The 22,654-nt window shown below is 38.0% G+C and overlaps 1 protein-coding gene across 4 annotated transcripts in view; it reads left to right on the top strand.

Moving 5' to 3' along the window:
- Positions 1–22,654, top strand: part of arhgef6 (Rac/Cdc42 guanine nucleotide exchange factor (GEF) 6) — a 46,310-nt gene that overhangs the window by 16,123 nt on the left and 7,533 nt on the right. For 3 of the 4 annotated variants that reach the window (XM_017707102.2, XM_017707101.2, XM_017707104.2), the window contains 13 exons: positions 4,662–4,777; positions 5,992–6,196; positions 6,732–6,802; positions 6,909–7,003; positions 7,112–7,207; positions 8,653–8,775; positions 13,185–13,323; positions 13,423–13,482; positions 16,773–16,919; positions 18,473–18,559; positions 20,858–20,939; positions 21,344–21,453; positions 22,340–22,525. In XM_017707102.2, the coding sequence (XP_017562591.1) occupies positions 4,662–4,777; positions 5,992–6,196; positions 6,732–6,802; positions 6,909–7,003; positions 7,112–7,207; positions 8,653–8,775; positions 13,185–13,323; positions 13,423–13,482; positions 16,773–16,919; positions 18,473–18,559; positions 20,858–20,939; positions 21,344–21,453; positions 22,340–22,525 (1,517 nt within the window). Of the gene's footprint in view, positions 1–1,029; positions 1,183–4,661; positions 4,778–5,991; positions 6,197–6,731; positions 6,803–6,908; positions 7,004–7,111; positions 7,208–8,652; positions 8,776–13,184; positions 13,324–13,422; positions 13,483–16,772; positions 16,920–18,472; positions 18,560–20,857; positions 20,940–21,343; positions 21,454–22,339; positions 22,526–22,654 lie in introns of those variants that run through there. The other variant, XM_017707103.2, reaches the window with a different exon arrangement.

Genomic DNA, 22,654 nt, shown 5'->3' with positions numbered 1-22,654 from the left:
CAGGCCTACATCAAATTCTGAACCCTTTCATTGCTCTAAGCAAGCTTCTCTGTTGGCAACTGCAGAACAACAAAACAACCTAAAGTTAGGCAGAAACAAATGGTTTAATCTGTCAAACAAGATGGATTGTGAAAAACTTTAGACTGGTTGAAATTACGTGACCTTCGGGTTAATCTGGTAAAAACTGCTAAACCTGAACCTGATATCGCAACAGTTTTAGTGCTGTGTCAAATACTTTTTGGAATTGTCCATGTTGAAGTACATGTGATGCTATATTAAAGGCTTCTTTGCTTCTTTTTTTTTTATTTGAAGCACTGTTATATATATATATATATATATATATATATATATGGCAAAAGAACATGTGAGGTTATGTGATAACACACTCCCTCTCATGCTTACTATGTAAATACACACACGAAACACATTAATTGGATTCAGTTATTTAAAAAGAATCATTATGTAGTTACTTAATGAATCAATGTATTGCTATATAATGCACTTGGATGCTTAGAGTTGATCATTGACAGTGGTTTCTGTGAATGAAGGTAAATGAGAGATGCTCAGAAAAGACAAAGGCATATTGGTAATACCTCAACCCCCAACCACCCACCCCACAGAAAGCAAAGAATTTTTTTTCCATGACATTAGCTTTTTAAATTTCAGTATACTTTTCCAATATATGCTTAGCAATAAGCTACTGGATGGTGTGTGTCACAGTGATTTCAGCAAAACCTCATGGGTTTTTTTTTTTTTTTTGTTTGCTTGGGGTTGGTTATTTTGCCTCAGCTTCATGTTGCAGCATCCACACCCTCTTACGAGTCTTGCAACCTCGTCTCAGTTCTTTACTGTCTTGGCTAAGGAGTGGTTGGACCGTCTTCACACACAGATTTGGTGGTGTGGGTGCTGGGAAAGGGCCCAATGTGAAGCCTATAATATGATCGTGTTGCTGGAGCAGGTTGAGCCTCAGTGGCCCCCGCAGAGCTGAGTTCTGTTCAGGGCGCAGGGCAGCTAACCTGCTGCTGCACCAGAACAGACAGTGAGAGAGAGCACGTCTTCATGATTACTCTGTGACTGTGCTGTGCCCGTGATCATCATGCAGTCCACGCTGTGGTTTTCAGGACTGTGGGAATGAGAGGGGAACTGTGACTTCTGCTATGCAGGGTGTTTTTGGAAGCGCCTGTGAGTAAATGTTTGTTGTGGTCACTGAATTTGTAATCTGTCAGTTAAGGTCAGGTTGCATAAATCAGCCTGTGTTATTTTGTGGCTATTTTTTTGGTTGTACATAGATGTGCAATACCTATTAACATTTTGAAGACGCCTTGCCTGATTTTACCTGCAAATGTTTTGTTAACATAGTATGAGGAGCTGTTTTTCTCTAAATAATGATTTGATCATTTTCTTTCCCAAACTGTTGTTCAAAGCATATTTTAAAAGTCTTTTTTTTTAAGCTGCTGACAGGCAGCAGGGTTGTATGTGGCAAACAAAATGCTTACATTTGTGACCAGAATTTTGACTTGGGCGAGAACAGATTTTGAGCACAGCATTCAGAGCTGCCTGTTCACTATGTGTGAGTACACCATGTGTGTGATTTTTTTATTTATTTATTTTTTTTTTTTTTTTTTTTTTCCCCCCTTCCTTTCTTTCTTTCAATGATGCATGCCACTGACCTTGAATGCTAGGATATTTAGAGGATATGATGAGAAAACTGGCCTATTGGCTTATTGATATTGTCATACAAAGCCTAATTAACTTGCTAAAAACTAATCTGCAAGTCCAAACTTTGTTATGAACTGCTGGTGTTCCGTAAGACTGCCGTCTTTTGCCTTTGAAGGAATGTAGAATGGGTTAAAAAGTTTGTTTTGCTGTGTGCTACACAGTGGCATCACAGAAACAGCCAATACTAGCCTCAGCTATGCTACTTACAGTGAGCTGCCCAATGTTAATAGGTAATACAACACTGTCAAACATCAAATTAAAGCCAAATGCAATTTTGTGCACTGGCATATAAACAGACAACAGCAGCTAAATAGCCTTCTTATGCAGCAGGAAAAATCTCCTGAATGCAGCATTTAATTCATTTAAAATGAGAGCAAAGTGCTTTTTGTAGAGTTTGTAGTTATGCTGTAATGATCACAGCGTCAGAGATGTTTGAAATTAAAAAGCATTGGACAGCAGCCTGCACGCTTGCCTAGCTAGTGATGGCTAGTGATGAGTGCCGTTGAGAATTTTAGTGAGAAATATTATGTGTCATTCAGTTTTCAAAACGTCTTGGTCTATATTGTAATTAAAGCTGCACTATGTAAGTTATGGGACTTCAGAGACCTCTCTGAAATGTGGAATTGCACACAATGTGTTTTGTAATGTTGATTGTGCTCCAGATCCCTTCCTGTTTATTTTTAAATCAGGTTCCCAGTGCTTCTTGGCAAAGGGCTTACCCTAGAACCCTGGGTAGTGTGTGATGGGTAAAGCTATCGTGTCAATTTTGGGAAACACACAGCAAGAAGGAAAAAGAGCTGGAGGAGTGTTTAGAGAGAGCATAAGTGATATGAGGCCACTGTAACATCTGTGCTACATGTCCCAGGGGTGTTGATAAGATCGCGCCCGTAATGCTTTCGGTTAAAAGGAAATGGGAACAAAGAGTTGTCAGACTGCACACTGACCGACACAGCAACTGATTGTATTTGTCTTTTGGTTTTATGAATGCTCCTAACTTTTATAGTTTTGGCGGTGTAAACATGGTATATTTCTTGCTGCCGAAGTGATTTTTACCATACCTTTGGAGTTTTATGCCCCATGTTTTTATTGGTTTTAGTTACATGCTTAGCCTGGGCAGTTTTTTTATGCATTGATGAGCCACACCATGAAGGTATGGGAAAGAGTTGTTGAAGCAAGGCTAAGGTGAGAGGTCCAGATCAGTGAGCAGCAGTTTGGTTTCATGCCCAGAAAGAGTACCACAGATGCAATTTTTGTGTTGAGAGTGTTGCTAGAGAAGTATAGAGAAGGTCAGAAGGAGCTACATTGTGTCTTTGTGGCATATGATAGGGTGCCAAGACAGGAACTGTGGTACTGTATGAGGAAGTCAGGTGTAGCTGAAAAGTATGTTAGGGTGATGCAGGACATGTATGAGGATAGTGAGACAGTGGTGAGGTGTGCAGTTGGAGTGACAAATGGTTTCAAGGTGAAGGTAGAGTTACATCAGGGATCAGCTTTGAGCACCTTCTTGTTTGCAATGCTGATGGAAAGGTTGACAGATGAGGTCAGGCAGGAGGCTCCATGGACCATGATGTTTGCAGATGACATTGTAATCTGTGGTGAGAGTAGAGAGCAGATGGAAGAGAATCTGGAGAGGTGGAGGTTTGCACTGGAGAGCAGAGGAATGAAGGTCAGTAGAGACAAGACGGAATACATGTGTGTGAATGAGAGGGAGGCAGGTGGAAAGGTGAAGATGCAAGGAGTAGAGGTCGTAAAGGTGGATGACTTCAAATATCTTGGGTCAACCATCCAGAGCAATGGACAGTGTAGAAAAGAGGTGAAGAAGAGGGTGCAGGCAGGATGGAGTGGGTGGAGACGGGTGTCAGGGCTGATGTGTGACAGAAGGATAGCAGCAAGAGTGAAAGGGAAGGTTTACAAGACAGTAGTGCGTCCTGCTATGATGTATGGTTTGGAGACTGTGGCTCTGTCTAAAAGACAGGAGGCTGAGCTGGAGGTGGCAGAGATGAAGATACTGAGATTTTTGTTGGGATTAACAAGGCTGGACAAGATTAGAAATGAGCAGATCAGAGGGACAGTGAAGGTGGAGCAGTTTGGAGATAAAGCCAGAGAGGCCAGGTTGAGATGGTTTGGTCATGTGTTGAGGAGGAATAGTGGATATATTGGTCAAAGAATGTTGGAGATGGAGCTGGTGGGCAGAAGGAGAAGAGGTAGACCTCAGAGAAGGTTTATGGATGTAGTGAAGCTGGACATGGAGATGGTTGATGTAAAAGTAGAGGAGGCAGTGGATAGGGCAAGATGGAGGCAGATGATCCGCTGTGGTGACCCCTAAAGGGAGCAGCCGAAAGAAGAAGAAGAAGAAGAAGTTCAAAGGTCTTTTTTGTTGGCATTGTTGTCATCGTTGTCGTCGTCGTCATTGTCATTATAAATGTTTCTTGTTTGTAACAGTGAACTGTTGGTTATGGTCAAATGAAATGAGTTACATAAATTTTTAGTTATATGTACTTGACACTTTTGCACTGTTGTTATTGTTATTTTATCTTCATTTAAAAAACTAAGACCACTGATGGCACCTTTTCTTCCTGCTTATGTTTTGCTGTTTTCAAATGCCATCAATAATGTAGCAAAGAAGTTCTTGAGTGTTATTCACCCTCCTTATGTTCAGCATAAAGAGTTTATAAATCTTTCATCACCATTCCCATCAGAAAGCATGAAATAGTTCCATATGGTCAGCATTTACTATTTACTCGATGCTGCTCAAACTGTTTGAATGTGTCTTAGCTGACAGGAGAGTGAAGGAGAACAGCAGTATTTAAACAACTGGTTCTCATTTTAATTACCATTTAAAATGTTAGGTATTATATTGTGATACTTTGTTGTTGGTTGTTATTTCAGTGTATCCCTAGTGCTATTAAAAGACTGGTCTCATTTTCTCCCATTTCCACTAGATCGTGGTACTGACAGGTCATGTCCACCACCCAGTTCTTCTGCTCCTAACCTGTCGACCTCCTCGTCATCCAACTTGAAGTCTAACAAGTCCTTGCGGCGACAATCAAAAGCAGTGGTAAGATATTTGAGCACTATTACATAGCCTTAAGGATTGCTGAAGAAAGCATATTTGAGAAGTTTCAATTGGCTTTTACAGTTTTTACCATTTTTGTTTTATTTTTACATGTAACAGTTACAAACGTAAATAACAAATTACATTCATGCTGTGTTTTGAAAGCTTTACATTTTCACATTTTTTGTTTGTTTTGATGTCAATAAATATCAGATCTGGCAAAAAAGTAAAAAATCTTACATGCATTTGACCTGTAAAACGGCTCTACACACAATAACATTTCTTAACAAAGTACCTTCTCTTGTACCTTACAAACGCAGCTGTAGCTTCAAATAAAATCACGTTTAGTAGAGTATCTCTGCTTATTGCAGTGGGTGAGAGTTAATTAGTCCAATTTAACAGCATGTTTTTGTCAGCAGCAGTGACTGCCACGAGTAATAGTGCTGTTAAAAGTATTTGCCCCCTTCCCAGTATGAGGCTCATCTCACATTTGCCAAAAACGTACATGAATCCCAAGATTTTTGGGATAATGTTCTGTGGACTGATGAGTCAAAGGACGACCTTGGGTCCCGTAACATGTAGCATAAAGCAAACAACACATTCCACCATAAGAATGTCATACCAACAGTCAAACATGGTGGTGGTAGTATGGTGGTCTGTGACTGTTTGCTGCTGGACGACTTGTCATAATTGATGGAACCAGAAATTCTGTTTTCTCTCAGAAAATCCTGAAGTCTGAAGGAGACTCAGAAAATCCTGAAGGAGAAAGTCTGCTCATCAGTTTGTGACCTAAAGCTCACGTGCAGTTGGGTTATGCAGCAGGACAATGATCTAAAGCATGCAAGCAAGTTCACCTCTGAATGGCTCAAAAGAAACGATACTAAGGTTTTGGAGTGACTGAGCCAAGTTGCTGACTTAAATACCATTGAGATGCTGGGACAAGACCTGAAATGGGAAGTTATACTCAAGGGGGGCCATTAGTTTCTCACATGGGTGATATAGGTTTTTAATAAATCTTTATCTTCAGTAAATGGAATTATCATTTAAATGCTGTGTTTTTTGTTTACTTGTGTTGTCTTATCTTACATCAAAATTAATTGGATGATCTGAAAAATTTAAATGTAACCAATTAGTAAAAAATATAAGAAATCAGGTGGGGGCAAGTACTTTTTCACAGCACTGTAACTGATCGATCTTCCTCTGTGTTTTTGGGGCAGGAGATGTCGGAGAATGGAGGGGGAACCCAGCTGGTAGTGAAGGCGCGCTTCAACTTCAAGCAAAACAACGAGGATGAGCTGTCCTTCAAAAAGGGCGAGCTAATTCACGTCACACGCCAGGAGGAGGGTGGCTGGTGGGAGGGTAATCTCAACGGCAAGACCGGCTGGTTCCCCAGCAACTATGTTAGAGAGGTCAAGCCATGTGGTGAGTAAGCAGTCCATTTAATGGACCATGTCCATTAAAATATTGTTGCTGTGTGAAGGAAAACATCTTTGTCGAAAAATTGTAACTTTACAGGAGAAGGCAAAAATGTTTTAACATTTAATGGAAATTAATGTCTTAACCAAGTGATTCTGGAGCACTTCCATCTGTCCATACATCATGAAATGTTCTCACCAATAGCTGCAAAATAAGGGACAGCTCCAAATGATAGAAAAATAAAATTCAACAAAAATGGAGACTGATAAATTTCATTATATTGTTGAAAATTGAAAATTGTTGAATATTGTTGAAAATCTTGTTTAAAAACAAGTGAACGTATCTTAGCTGTGGATAGTAATTCTTTTGCTTTGAGATTAGTCTGAAAATACATTTGCTCACCCCTCTTATCTTCCATGTGATTATTCAGCCATTTACTTATTTCAGGTAACCTTATCACAGTGACACTATTCTTTGTAATAGTATTTCCTCTTTATATCTTAAATGCTGTGTTCTCGTTTGTGTCATTTCTGCTTTGCAGAAAAACCAATCTCGCCTAAAGCTGTGAAAGGGTTCGACGTTCCTCAGCTGACCAAAAATTACTACAATGTGGTGAGTTCCCTCAGCTCAGCAAAGAACGTTGGTTCATATGCAAGGGGTTTGTGGGATGGTAGGGGTAGACCCTGTGCTTGTGACATTGGTTATGGTTTTGTCTCAGGTGGTGCAGGACATCCTGGAGCACGAGCGTGAATTTGTAAAGGAGCTGCAGAGTGTGCTCACCTGCTACCTGCGCCCTCTACAGGCCAGCGACAAGTAAGCAAGAGCTCCATTAATCAGTGCATCACAAGCCCTTTGATATGTACGCTTTTTCCATTTGAGGATTTTTAGTTAATAAAAACCCTGAATTCACTCACTGTGCAGGCTCTCCAATGCAGACAGCAGCAACCTGTGTGGGAACTTGGAGGAAATACTCACTTTCCAACAAGGACTCTGTGTGGCTTTGGAGGAATGTGCAAAGTAAGTGCATAATATTTCTGTATAAGAAGGGATGCACAATAAAAATGTACCTGCACATACAATTAATTAAAAAAGATTGAAGAAGGCTTAAGCTGACATGTCTGTTAAGAGAACATTTGTTGATTTTGGATTGTGAAGACTTTGTTATATTGTATTTTAGTACCTTATACCTATGATTAGATTAAGACAGTCAACCAGAAATCGAAGTGGTCCTTTTTTTTTTTTTTTGTTTTTTGTTACTTTGTTATTTCAATGGTCGTTGCTGTGCACCAAAATAATATTAAACCATAACGTTGTGTCCCCACCTTCAGCTAGCTCTGAGACCCTTCCTCATACTATGTTTCTCTGAGATTTGTCACAACGCAGAGCTAAAATCTTTTCTGATTTTTGATTCACGTTGACTTTGTTACAGAGTAGAGCTTGTTTTGCTTTGTTTTTTTAGATGCTGTATAAATACCTCATGCAACATCAGCAGTTGTTTTCAGAAAATATCTATCTATATTGGTTTGGTGTTATGTTTAAAAGTATATTTAATACATATGTAGTGATGCACTAATGTTCCAGCTAATATGTAACAAACATGTTTATGCTAGAGCTGTGAAACAATTAAAATAATTACGTAACACATTGGCTCAAACAGTGCTAATGTTACTGATATTACTGACGTTGCCAGCACCAGGGGTGTCTTTTGCTTGTAAATTATACTTCAGACTGGATGCACTTTAGTGAGAAACAAATTCACCTTAGCAGTAGTTGGAAAGAACTTTTTTTATTAAGAGGCCCAATTTGTAGCTGGAAAATGTGCTAATGGCCTTAAAAGACATCATGTTAACACATAACGTGTTAACTTCGACATCACTAGTTTATAAATAAGGCCACTTCATCACTAGCTAAATGTAGAGCAAGAGCTGTTTTGGAAATGGCCAGAAAGCCAACCTCTGGTTTATGTTTTGCAAGAAAAGGACAAAAAAATGATTTTTTTAAACAATTTGCTAAACATTTGTTAATTAATGTACCTAGGAGGTTTGCTTTTAAATTGCAATGCCATATATTCAACTCAAAATATACAAGAGCAGCTTTTCACAGATATTGTCCTGGAACACTTCTGCATTACTCAGATCAGTGTGCAAAAGTCTTGCACATAAACACATTATTTAAAACCACTTATTTTTGCAGTAAGTGTGCTTGTAAAAACACCACATATTCAACACATGGATTTGTTTCCATCACCAGCACACTTGATTTAACCAGGTGTTGGATGATAACTACAAATAATATTGAGCTACTTTGAGGAGAGGTTTGGAAATGGTTAACAAACACCTTCACATGCATAAAATCATTACTTATTGTATTAATATTATTTATTGTAAGATTAGTGGATTATAGTCTGTTCAAGATCGCTAACATCTTCCTCTCTCATCTGTATCTATTCGTTTGTCCCTCAGGATGCCAGAGGGTCAGCAGCGTCTGGGCGGCTGTTACTTGAACCTGATGTGCCAGATCAGAATCTTGTACCTGTCCTACTGTTCCAGCCACCCCTCTGCAGTCTGTGTGCTCACTGATCACAGGTTGGTGCCTTCACACTAAACTGATGCTGGGGCAGTAAGCAAAGAAAATGAGAACAGCCATGTTATCATGGTCAGGTTTGTTTTTAAAGTGACTGTGAAGTGAATTTTAAATTTATTTCCTTCCTTCCATTAAACATAATCAGTGAACCAGTGTGCCTTTTTAGTGTGGCATTAGAGTTAACAAGAACTGGAAGCTTACAGTCAAATTGCATCATGGAAACTGCTTGCGTAAGTCACACATTTGCCTCAAACCATATTGCATTGTTAAATGGGAATGGCAAAAACTTTTTGACATTGCTGCATAAGTCGATCATTGAGATGTAAACAAAGTTAGTGAGGGTGGTTTGACGTGAAAAGCACCATTCTGGAAAAATCTACCAATGCACTGTTGTAAGTTGTGGTGATGGGAACCAGCTGTCTGAAGCACTTGATGCTTCTAAAAGCTACATTACAGAAAATTATTATAGAAAACAGTTATGAGTAGGCTGCCTGATGCCTGAGACATTGTTATGCAGGGCATAAAAAGGCAAAGTACTACTCAAAAGAATTTTTTTTCAACTTCACCACAGCACACCACAGCACAGCAACAAAAAACGAATAGTGTAACAATGGCTTTAATTTTGCTGCATGGATCGTGGATCATGTAGCATCAGCAACCTTATTAGTAACAGTCCATTTGACAAATCAGTCAAAAAGAATCAGATATGAATTAAGGTTTATTATTATTGCTTTGACTGTGATGCACATAGATGTTAAGTGCTTCATTTTTCATGCAAAGGTGGGTCAAATTGTGGAAAATTTAAGAATAGCAGAGCACTTGTATCCCAACCAACGGGGCTAAATGAAAAAGATGCAATGTCACAAAGACACAAACTCTGCTTCAGAAGAGTGAATCAGCCTGAATTTCTCTACAGTGCACAGTTCCACATCAACCCACTCTAAATGAGTTTTATATCTTAATGATCGAATTAGGATGAAATTTTGAAAGATGAGTGTAATTTCCTGTTAAGTAATCTCGCTTATATGCTTATTGACATTGTGTCATTCTAAGGTAACTGTTACTAATGTTTTTAGCAACATGACACACGTTTGTTTTATAGGTAACAGTATGTCATACAGTGAAATAGAAAACACAAAGTCTGTTTGAGTTTATTTAACATAACACCGTAACACTTTGAGTGTGTGGGCATGCAGTGGTATCTGATCTCTATAAGCCTCCTTTACTTAGCTACATTAGCCTGCTAACTCCAGTGCTGAACAAGGTTTAGACATTAAACATGTCTTAGATGATCAGCTGCATTTGAGCTGAAGGGGAATTTTTTTGTGGATTACAATTTTGGCCCAACCATTGCTTTAAATGCTGAAATTGATTTTGTTTATTAGAAATATCAGTCAGTGCAGACAATTGTAAAAAATAATTCACATATCCTGCAAATGAGCTCTGGAGTGTGTGCCGAAGCTCCCCCTTGAATGTAATGGCAAGAATCCACCACCAGGTGGTACCACCGTTCTTTCACTATCTTGCAGCTGCTACGCTAGAACTGAATGGTGAAATTGAGCCTCCTAAAGTACCTGCTAAAATTCTCTTTTTATTCAACACCAGCAGATTTGAGTTTGATGGCCCTCTTTGTCATACATGACTGAAATGTACCGGTATTCTTTGTGCAGCATGGTGACTGTGACACACTTCCTGCATGCGTTTGCACATCGATCTAAAAGCCAAGTTCCTTTGACTTTTCCCTTCCACTTAAAATGAGTAACTCTCCGCAGCAAGTTGTCAAAGCAAGCTTCATACACACAGGAAGCCAGCATTAACCCAACAGGATATCTATAGATGCGGTTCTGCTGATGGAGGCAGAAGGCACAGTTTTTTACATTTCAGTGTGTGTTCAAATTGCACCTCACCCTGCAACCTTTTGCAGCGTTTTCCACAGCATGTAGTGAAAGCATTTGTTGAGATGAATCATCGTACTTTGGTTGACTTTATCTATAAGAAGCGTCTTTCACCTTAACCATAACAATTGCTATGGTTCAGCTCTGCCGATTTAGTTAGCTAGTTTTAAAGGTCAGGTAAACACGGGGTGCATTTGTCAGAAATCTCTGCTATAAATAGATGTCGTCAGTAACTCTCACCAAACTGCTGTCCTTCAGCTTTGTACTAAAAATTCAGCTTTTTTATTTCAACCGTTTTCAGAAGAAGCAATAAGCTCTGGTAGAATGTAGGAGATGGTGTGCTAAGTGCATGGTGTGCAATTTTCAGCAATTTGTGTTGCACAAATTAATTAATTATACAGGTGATGTCAGCACACTCAAGAGATTATATAGTGGCAAGTGAAAACATTTTAAACCTAGTCAGTATATCTCATTTTCTCACTGTGTTGTTTTTAAAGAATATTAATAAGGCCATTCAACTTCTTTGTAGATGTTTTATTTGTGTGGTTTTTTTATTCATTTATTAGTCTGTTTTCTTGTCATTTAGTGAAATAAAAGAATTTGCTATATATTAATAATTAATAGTTTAATACTAGACTAATAAGTGAATAACATTAATAATAATATCTTTATCTATAGAGCACTTTTCATACTGGTGGTAACTTAAAGTGTTTCATAAAAGTGTGATCAACTTTAACAGTAATAGAAGAAGTTCATCTCAAAATGGGAAGTATTAGATATTTTGACTTCAGTGAAGATTTCATTTCAAGATATCTTTGCAGCAATACAATACATATATTTTTTTTAACACAGCAAAAAAATAAGGACTGGTTGAACATGTGGCTTATGTTGATATGTTAATGTTTCAATTTTCAGTTTATTGGAGCATTCAACATTTTTAACTCAAGTATGATATTTGAAACTAAAGTTATGCTTTACAGTTTCTTAATCTAATGTTGTACCCATGAGCTATCACAGGGTTAATACAGATCTTTGAAAAGGATTATAAAGTTTTAAAATGGATATTGAAAATTTCTGGTCATAAAATTGATTTTTTACTATTAGAAGTATTAGATTTTAGATATTAGGGACATGCATTCAAACATGACTGTATCAGGTATCAGCTAAAATAAGCCTGATCAAGTTTTGATTCTTAAACACCATCATTCCACAGTCTGCAGCAGTGAGGAGCGTTTTCAGAGGGTAACCAAAAGCTTTAAATGTCTGCAGTGTTTTTAAAGCAGAAGCTTGAAGCATGATATATCTGCCGGCCCAGTGTTTTCTCTGTGTCTAACTGTGCTGTCTTCACTGTAAATATGGCCATGTAAATAGTGAGTCTGTTTTCTGTTTTCTGCCATTTGCCATGAGCGCCATGCCACCAAAACCTAAATACCAAATACACTACCACAGTGTTTCTAACCTCAGGTCTCGACTAGTTAAAGACTGTCATGGAAATGTTGTGATTTACCATCAGTTTTTTGTTTAAAGATTAACTTAGCTTCAAAAATGAGAGAGGGGACCAGCTACTACAGGTGCATTTAGAGCAGTATGTAATCAAAGCATATTCACCAACCTATAAAAAAACTAGAGCTGTTCAGTGTGTGCAGTACTTAGCATATAATACAACAATGTGATTTAACAGTATATTAAAATAACTTCAACTTCAAATCATAAATAAATGAAATGGTCAAAAAATATCAATTTAGAATGCCATGTCATGCACACACTAAAATGAACTGATTTTGCAGTATTGTATTTGGTAACGTGCCCTAATCCTACGCAAATTGTGTAGCTATGTTGTCTGTGAGATCACAAATAGTGTATCATAGACATATAGCTGATACTCAGTATTAAAGGACTCGTATCAGGTCCAGGAGTCAAAAATGGAGGGGCATCCCAAATTGGACTGCAAGATGATGTCTGTGGACAGTGTCAGCAAAGCTTGAATCATCTTTTTTATTAAAATACTCCAGAATAGTCGAGAAACCAAAAGATCCAGCTTGCAGCAGTCCTATGGTTTAAACCGATAGTTAGTGGAGGACAACAGAACTGATAAAATCAAACACTGTGAAAGCCCATGTAAGGGTCATGCCAAATGGTTTGAAACCAATAGATATTTAAGACATGTCTCATTTGAGAGTGTGTTATGTGGTGGAAATTGTATTATTTTTGTTATGTTGAGGACATAAAAAGGGATCATAAAGCACTGAATTTTTTTAATTGTGGAGCAACCCTGTAGCGGTAGCCTCAAGTTAACACACTAGCCACAAGGTTACATGCTAGTCATGATACAGCAATACAGTATGGTAGATGTTATTGTTACATCCCTATTTCTTGGTTTTATTTGTCATTTTATTGTAATGTCCATATCCATAATATCTGTTCTCAAAGCTTGTGAGCATGCAAGACAATGTTGTTAAGTGTAGTAAGACACTTAAAAACATCTGAATTGATCTGTCTGTGTATTTGTTGAACAGTGAGGATTTGGATAAGTTCATGGAGAGCCAGGGAGCCAGTGCTCCAGGCATTCTGACTCTGACCACCAGCCTGAGCAAGCCCTTCATGAGGTTGGAGAAGTATCCCACCCTGCTGCAGGAGCTGGAGAGGCACATGGAGGTAAGAGCAGACCTTCAGCCCTTTACTGGGTTCCCTTTCAGTCATTGTTAAAATGATTTACATGTGGTTCTACTAAACAACTCTCTTTCTCTCCTGCAGGAAGGCCATCCAGATTACAGCGACATTCTAAAGGCAACTGTCGCTTTTAAAAGCCTTGTGGTATGTAACTGTTCATTTATTGAGTCTTCCTAAGGGCAGTTAATCATAGTGCGTGTATACTAGTTTAACACGAAATAGAGTTTACTTTCTTCAGGTTTTTTTGTTTGTGTTACTTTCAGTTGTGAGACCTGCTGCATTGTTCTCACAACATTTAGTTTCATGTTCAGTGGTTTTTCACTTTTGTCTTTTTACCTCCCAGTGAACAGTTTTGTGCTAAAGGTTGAGCACCCCAGACCAAATTTTTTGTTGATTTTCTAAATGAAAATAAATTAACACATCATCTACAGGGAATAAACTTAAACGTGGCGTTTTTCTGCAAATTTTAGCATACAATTTCTATTTGTTTGCTAAGTTTAACAGAGAAAAAATGACTGGATGTTTGGAGAAAAAAGAGAAACTATAAAATGTGCCACAACATTTGCACAGGCCTCATTTTATGTTTTTCAGTATGTTAAATTCAGCAAATAAATTGTCGCTGAGCATTAAAATGTGCAAAGATGATGTGTACTTATTTTTCTTAGAAAATCATCAGAACATGTTATTGGACCAGAATGGCCATGTTTAGACTTTGATCGCAAACTTTTATGCCGACTGTGAATAAGGGATGCTAAGAAAGAGCCTGTTAGTTAGCACGCTGTGCATAGGTGTTATGCATTATGCTAATGTAAATGGTAATTTTGAGATATGGTAATCATTTATAGATGATTACAACATTGTCAGTAGGAGCATGTGTTCCAGATGTGGGTGTTCACTAACTGGATTTTTGCAGTTTTGGACGTTTCCTATATGATTTAAAACATCTCACAAAGGAAAGAAGGCTCAGTGAGTCATTCCTACTGCTGCTCAGAGAATCCTCGCTGGGCCAAAGCTAGTCTCAGCACTTTGTTCTTCCCAGGTATTGTCATAAGAATCTTGACTTTGAGTTTTCTGTGGAACACCTTGGTTTCAGTGTTAAATTTTTTTTGCCTGTTCAGGGAATTTCCCTTCTGTTCTCAGTAGTCTATGTCTGTAGGTGCTGTCTTTAGACCTGGTCTACCCCCATAGTAGAAAAACTGCACGCGAAAGCTACATCTCATATGTAAAAGAGCCATGCCTGTTTTACACCTAATATAAACCGCAAGCAGACTATAGAGTGACATTTCAGTTTATTCCACACTACTGCCAGCTAAGAGGAGTTCTTCAAAAAATGTTACAAGTGTTACGTCATGGTTGGTGATATAATAAAAATTCCTACCTTCTGGCATCCCTTTGACTTCTGCTTTTTGCTACTTATTTTATAAGCATATAAGCTTTTGCTTGTCTTATATGTGGCAAGCTTTGAATTTCAATTGATAGTTTAACACTGTTCAGTGTAGGCAATAACTTGTATCTCCAAAACAGTTTACAGGAACAGGAGAAATGGTCTTAAATTTAATGAAACTGAATTGAACAAGATCATATCCTAAGTCATTTTGGATCTTTTTGTATTAGTCTATTTGTCATGAAATTTTGACACAGTGTAAAGACCAGCTGTTCAAATTGTGTCAAAAAAATGATAATGTCAAGTTTTGTTCCCGTAGCGATATTATGTGTCAGCCAGTATTGACAACTGACACTTTTATTGGTATCAGTGAAAGTATTCAAGATTATGTGCCAATAATTACCGGTATTTTCTTTGGTCGTGGCATCAAGCCCTGTTGGCTGAGCTAATCAGAGCTGTAACTAGGATCAAAAATGAGATTCTTTTTGTAGAAAAGTGACCTACTTCGCAGTTATAAGTAACTTCACTGCCAAATATGTGTAGTACACAATTTACACCATTTTATTTAGTTAATTTTTTCAGTATTTATTGAGAAATATTTTTGGCTTAAAATGCATGTTGAAAACTTTACATACAAAATAAATTTTAAAATCAGCTAATAGTTTTACATTTATTACATTTAATTTACCTTTCTCATGTTCTTTACTGTATATTTGAAGTAGGTAATAACTTTTAACTGAGAACTTTAAGTTCTCTTTTGATGTCTAATTTAGCTAGCAATATTAAGTGAAAATAAATCCTGAGGTTTACATTTTACAGACAGAATGTGTAATTTGTGCCCATAAACTCACGTTTATAGTAGTTATGTTGTATGTTAGCCTACATTATGTGCATCTCAAGACTTCAAGGTCACTGTTTGTATTGTAGCATCACATTCAAAGCTAAGCATGGTGGGATAATCAAGTGTATCTGATGACTGCAGCTGTGGGGACCAGTTATTGCTGATTGGATAATCTTGGAATAAAAGCTTTTCTATGTAGTAGGCTACTGTTTTTACCAGGACATCACTGTTTCCACGTTGAAACTCATGATTAGGTTAAATAAAACCTTCGGAAACTATCCTCTTGATGTCCTCATGCTAGTAAGTAAGTGGTACCACTTGGTAGCACAATGTGAGTCACAAGTACTTTTTAAATATATACACACCTAACGTTTGCATAAGAATGTTAACACACACACACAAACTTTTTTATGAACCTGAAACCCCAAGGACTGTAATGTTTAAATGATTTAACAGAGTGTGTTTCTGTTTGAGTTTAATAAGTGTGACACACATGAGGACTGACAGTCATATGCATTATATCCAAATTGGTTATAATAATAAACTATAAAATATAAATGTAATATATTGGCTGATGTAAATATCAGAATTTTTAGCCCCTTGAAATCTTTATCCATACCAGCCACAAATATGAGTGGGTCTTAGATCAAACTACTTTCTTCACTCTTGATCCTTTATCAAGATCATATTCTCCCTGTTTGTACAGTTTTGCAACACTACCCTTGATCATAACTCACTTTCTGGTAGGGTGTAAATAGCACAGTGATGAACTCAATTTCATTATGATCTATTTGGAAATGAGTCACCGCATCATAAAATTTCAAATTTCTCCATGAAATATTAAAATTCTCCATAACTCAGTTTGCTTATTGCGGTATGATTCAGAATAATTAAAGTGTAGCACAACATACATAAATGTGACTAAAGGAATTGTTTATACTGTAGTGAAATATAGATAAATCAGTATAACAGTGTTTGGTTGGTGTCTTTATTTCTACATTTGGGAATTGCACCTTTTTGTTGACCAAAATTGAACCTTGTCCTTTTGACCAAAAAATAGCACATTGAATTATTATTATTATTATTATTATTATGTGATTCTACCCATTCAAAATCTGTGCATGTGATTCAGCACCTTCAGATCAACACATTTACATCCCTGCCTCCCTCTAAGTGCTAACAGATTGGATTTTTGTCTGCTTCATTCAGACACAGTGCCAGGAGCTGCGTAAACGAAAGAACCTAGAGTTGCAGATCTTGTCGGAGCCGGTGCGGGGCTGGGAGGGAGACAACATCAAGTCTCTGGGCCAGGTGCTCTACATGTCACAAGTCCACGTGCAGAGCAATTCAAGTGAGGTGAGGAAAAGGAAGGGCAAGGGGGGGTGGATCAGGACACACAGAAGTGAGAGGGTGTCAGCATAGGCCCAAACCCACACTCTTTTCTCAGCTGTGTGGTTGCGCTGATGCTCTGCTCCTGTCAAAGTTTGCACATTTAAGCATTGTGGTTATGCTGGCATCGTCAAATGTCAGGCACCTGTACCCTCCTAAGATGATTCATTATTATTAAAATATTAAGATAGTCAAGACAATTTTTTTATCTTTAATTTTAACCTTAACATTTCAGTAGCCACTTTCATCAAATATAGGGGGGGGTGCAAACTCTCACCTTCTGATTTTGGACATGTGTGTTTTATTGTTGAATTTGGACACACATTTTATTGTTTTGCATAGCCTCTATGGAGACAAACATGAGCTTAATTTAAATCATGTAGCATTGTTAAGCATAAAACATTGACTTTGTTGGGTAAAGTAAAACATCTCAGTTCATTCGCATTGTATTTTTCATAAAAGAAAACAGCACAATTAAGACCTAGGACCTAAGACAAGAGTGTGTTCACCATGATGGAACAGTAAACTGTTTATTAGTATAATATGAAAACAGAAAAGAAACCTTCAGGCAGCCCAAAGTGTGTGTATGTATGTATGTATGTATGTATGTATATATATATATATATATAATATGTATGTATGTATATATAGAGCGCCTCTGGACTTATTCTTGGGAGCCTCTAAATCTCTGACCCAAAATGCATCATCTTGTGTGCATGCAAATTTTAAGAAATTTTATTTTAAGAAATAAAATTCTCTATTTCTTAAGGCGTATGCATACTGATCAATCTGAAAATGCATCAGTGATGAAATATGAAAAAAGAAAAAAACTACTTTTTATAATGATGATGGAGGTTTGTTTAGCATTCATGAGAATGCTATATCATTTGTCGGTGGCAAAAGAGCACTAGAGGCTCATGTTTTTGGTATGCATGAGGTATACCACTCATCTGTTATTTTCATCCTACAGATAATGGAAAAGCTTTCAGTGCAAAAGGGTCCTATCCAAGCCCCTGCATCATTTTGCTACTGTGCTCACTGATTAAGTTATTAGCATAAGACCCTACACCATGTAAACAATGAACAAAGAGCCCTGTGCTCTCTACCATGATAGGGGCCACTATTGCATCATGCAAAGGCCATAATGAGGATAAAAAATGCATTTTTTTTGCTTTAAGTCACCTTTCAACATATTCAAATATATTCCCTCTCTCTTTTTCTCTTTGCTTAGCTGAAATATGTCTTGGTTTACTAAACGTCAGGTATGATGTTTGTTCATCACTAGCAAGTGATGGCAGTTGCTCCAGTTAACATTTTACAACCATGTATACATACAAGAACCTGTGTTTGGGCATCTTTGTGTTTGCCTGTGTTTGATGTAAGCGTGTGTATGTCTGCATCTATGTTCTAAAGAGGATTGTGTTTGCTTCCCTATATTATTCTTCATGCACACCATGTAAATGTGTTTGAACTCTCACTTATAAGTCTCACTTATGTGTGTGTGTGTCAATGTGCTCTAGGACAAGGAGGAGCGGTACTTCATGCTGTTTCCCAGTGTGCTGATTATGTTATCTGCCAGCCCACGAATGAGTGGCTTCATCTACCAGGTAATTCCATTGAAGTGCAACCAACCAATTAAGCAACAGAACACTTATGATAGGGGTGAGCAATACAGCAATATTTAATCCTTACTATGATAATTTTCCTATCGCCATACACAGTATGCATTCCAAGCATACAGTCATGGCCAAAAGTTTTGAGAATGACACAAATATTATATTTTCACATGATCTGCTGCCCTCTGGTTTTTATGTGTGTTTGTCAGATGTTTTTATCACATACAGAAATATAATTGCAATCATATTATGAGTAACAAAAGCTTTTATTGACAGTTAGAATGAGTTAATGCAGCAAGTCAATATTTGCAGTGTTGACCCTTCTTATTCAGGACCTCTGCAATTCTCCCTGGCATGCTCTCAATCAACTTCTGGACCAAATCCTGACTGATAGCAGTCCTTTCTTGCACAATCAATGCTTGCATTTTGTCAGAATTTGTAGGTTTTTGTTTGTCCACCCGTCTCTTGATGATTGACCACAAGTTCTCAATGGGACTAAGATTTGTGGAGTTTCCAGGCCATGGACCCAAAATCTCTGTTTTGTTCCCTGAGCCATTTAGTTATCACCTTTTGCTTTATGGCAAGGTGCTCCATCATGCTGGAAAAGGCATTGTTGATCACCAAACTGCTCTTGGACGGTTGGGAGAAGATGCTCTCGGAGGACGTTCTGGTACCATTCTTTATTCATGGCTGTGTTTTTAGGCAAGACTGCGAGAGAGCCAATTCCCTTGGCTGAGAAGCAACCTCACACATGAATGGTTTCAGGATGCTTTACAGTTGGCATGAGACAAGACTGGTGGTAGCGCTCACCTCGTCTTCTCCGAACAAGCTGTTTTCCAGATGTCCCAAACAATCGGAAATGGGATTCATCAGAGAAAATGACTTTACCCCAGTCCTCAGCAGTCCACTCCCTGTACCTTTTGCAGAATATCAGTCTGTCCCTGATGTTTTTTCTGGAGAGAAGTGGCTTCTTTGCTGCCCTCCTTGAGACCAGGCCTTGCTCCAAGAGTCTCCGCCTCACAGTGCGTGCAGATGCACTCACACCTGCCTGCTGCCATTCCTGAGCAAGCTCTGCACTGCTGGTAGCCCGATCCCGTAGCTGAAACACTTTTAAGAGACGGTCCTGGCGCTTGCTGGTCTTTCTTGGGCGCCCTGTAGCCTTTTTGGCAACAATGGAACCTCTCTCCTTGAAGTTCTTGATGATGTGATAGATTGTTGACTGAGGTGCAATCTTTCTAGCTGCGATACTCTTCCCTGTTAGGCCATTTTTGTGCAGTGCAATGATGACTGCACATGTTTCTTTAGAGATAACCATGGTTAACAGAAGAGAAACAATGATGCCAAGCACCAGCCTCCTTTTAAAGTGTCCAGTGGTGTCATTCTTACTTAATCATGACAGATTGATCTCCAGCCCTGTCCTCATCAACACCCACACCTGTGTTAATGTAGCAATCACTGAAACGATGTTAGCTGGTCCTTTTAAGGCAGGGCTGCAATGAAGTTGAAATGTGTTTTGGGGGATAAAGTTCATTTTCTAGGCAAATATTGACTTTGCAATTAATTGCTGTTAAGCTGATCACTCTTTATAACATTCTCGAGTATATGCAAATTGCCATTATAAAAACTGAAGCAGTAGACTTTGTAAAAATTAATATTTGTATCATTCTCAAAACTTTGGCCATGACTGTATGGATATCATCAGTACTGGCCAAATGCCAACACTAACCAACTGCATGTGTCATTACAAAGAGAGCACAATTAGTGCTGTTTTATTTGATTTATTGCAGCACAGTATGTGAAATGTTGAATAATAATAGTTGCAGTGATAGTTTTTGATAGAAGTTTTTAAAGTTGGTGCTACCAGTACATTTTGTCTGTGTGTCAAAATATTGTGATATGTATCCTTTATTGTGAAAATTTCTTTAAGTATGTTAAGTGTTTTTCCCCATATTACCCACCCCTAACCCAAGGCTGTGTTAATGTAACATTACGGCTGTAATTTGGTCATAGACTCATGATGTTATCTGTGAAAATACACAACCTCAAGTGTTCTGTTGCTTGTATACAACATTTCTGAAATGAAGAGAGAAAAGGTCATTGTTGTGATTGTTATTGGATGAACAGTAGGTGCTAATCAGGTTGTGCTAACCAACCTGTACTGAATGTTTACATTGTTAATGAAGATTTCCAAATACTAGAAATATCTTCTGTACTTCTTTTAATTGTTCTATTAACTTTTTGTTTAATTGTTTTAATTTGTTTATTCACGCACCTGCATTCTTTTCTCAGGGACGGCTCCCACTCTCAGGGACCACAGTGACCAAGCAGTTGGAAGATGCAGAGTTGGGTCATTATGTCTTTGAGATCACAGGTTTGTTCCTGTCCATTTAAATTCTTTGAAAGCAGATGGGTTTTTTTCCCTCTACATTATCTGAGAAATACTTTTGTTTTGACAATGAAAGTTTAGCCATTGTTTGTTCAGTGAAATACCAGATATTTGAAGTTTGATGCCTATAGTTACCTTGCTTACTGCCATTATTAGTGCAGAAAACATCTATGGGAGTTATTTATTTGTTGCTTTAATTCAAGGACTTCACAAAATCCATTGTTCATTTGGACAGAATTCATTTTAGAGGCAAACTAATACAATAACACACATTATATACAGAAACTCCATTTAGGGTGTTTTAGCTATTCTGACTACCTTTTATACATTTTAATATGAATATATGCATTGAATTTCAATTCATTTTGGAAAATGCTGTGATTTTCTAGGGGGGATGATTGACCGCATTACAGTCTTCTGCAGTAGTTCTCAGGACCTGCAGGAATGGCTGGAACATCTGCATGCCAAAGGTGGAAGCCCAGTTGGAACCAGTATTAAGGTAACTGTTGGTTACCTTAGGTAAGACATGATCTAACTGTTATGTTAGACCACTGGGCAAGATACATCATAGCTACACCCACTGGTCTAATATGTGATTGTAATGATAACATTAAACCAACATTACACCAACATAACTTGCAGATATTTGAGTGGTGCCTGATTTTTCTCTGTATATGTATGTACTAGTGACAAACTACCAGTCCAAATCAGTGGTTTCAGGTACTGGTACTGTCCTGCACATTATGGTGTATAATTAGCTGTATGTAATTTTTATAAAGCAATACAAAAACTTGATATCTGATCTTTTACCTAAAAGTATTGCTTTATATATATATATATATATATACAATATGTTTAAAATATGTGTGTAACCTATGCCACGGGCACTATTACTCCCCATACTATCATGACAGATGCTGGCATTTCAACTGTATACTCGTAACATTCTGGATGCTCCTTTTCTTCTTTGGCATTTATTTCCATAAACTGTGTGTCTGTAAGGTTGGTTTGTCAGACCATGATACATGTTTCCACTGTTCAGCAGCCCATTTCATGCACAGACTTAGTTTGTGAATAATGAAATCTTAATTTGCATTAGTCAATGCAAAGATGAATATTTATTGACAAGTTTGTCAAAGTATTCCCCAGCACATGTGGTGATGTCCATTGCAAAAGAATACCCATTTCTAATGCAGTGCCATCTTAAGGATCTAAGGACACTTAACTAATGTCCTTGTAATCAGTCACCAACTTTGCTTAAAATTAAAGTTTAAAATATGCAAGTGTTTGTTAACCACCGTGAACCATTGGTGTGGACTTGGCAAGAGATCTAAACTGTTTTGCAGTTCTAACAATGAATATCTTATTTACATCCTGATATTTAGAATGTTGAAGGCAAGCCTATGAGCGTCACTGGCGCCCAGTCCCACCAGAGCCATTTGCAGGGGTTTAGCACAACCATGGGCAACCGAGGCCCACTGGAGCCCCCCAAGATCACAAAGCCATGGTCCCTGAGCTGCCTGAGACCAGCTCCTCCTCTGAAACCTTCTGCTGCATTGGGCTACAAAGAGGTAAGAGTCTGTCTTTATAAGACGCCCCCCAATGGCTCCTGGAAAACAGTGAGTCAGAAGCATAATGGTTGAGTGGGAGCGTAATTTACCTTTGTGAGTAAGCTTGGTGGTCCTAAGAGCGTCTAAAAC

The sequence above is a fragment of the Pygocentrus nattereri genome, chromosome 8 (genome assembly GCF_015220715.1).
Source record: "Pygocentrus nattereri isolate fPygNat1 chromosome 8, fPygNat1.pri, whole genome shotgun sequence".
Lineage (NCBI taxonomy): Eukaryota > Metazoa > Chordata > Actinopteri > Characiformes > Serrasalmidae > Pygocentrus > Pygocentrus nattereri.
The sequence above is the reverse complement of the archived record's forward strand: the minus strand, read 5'-3'. Positions and strand labels throughout refer to the sequence as shown.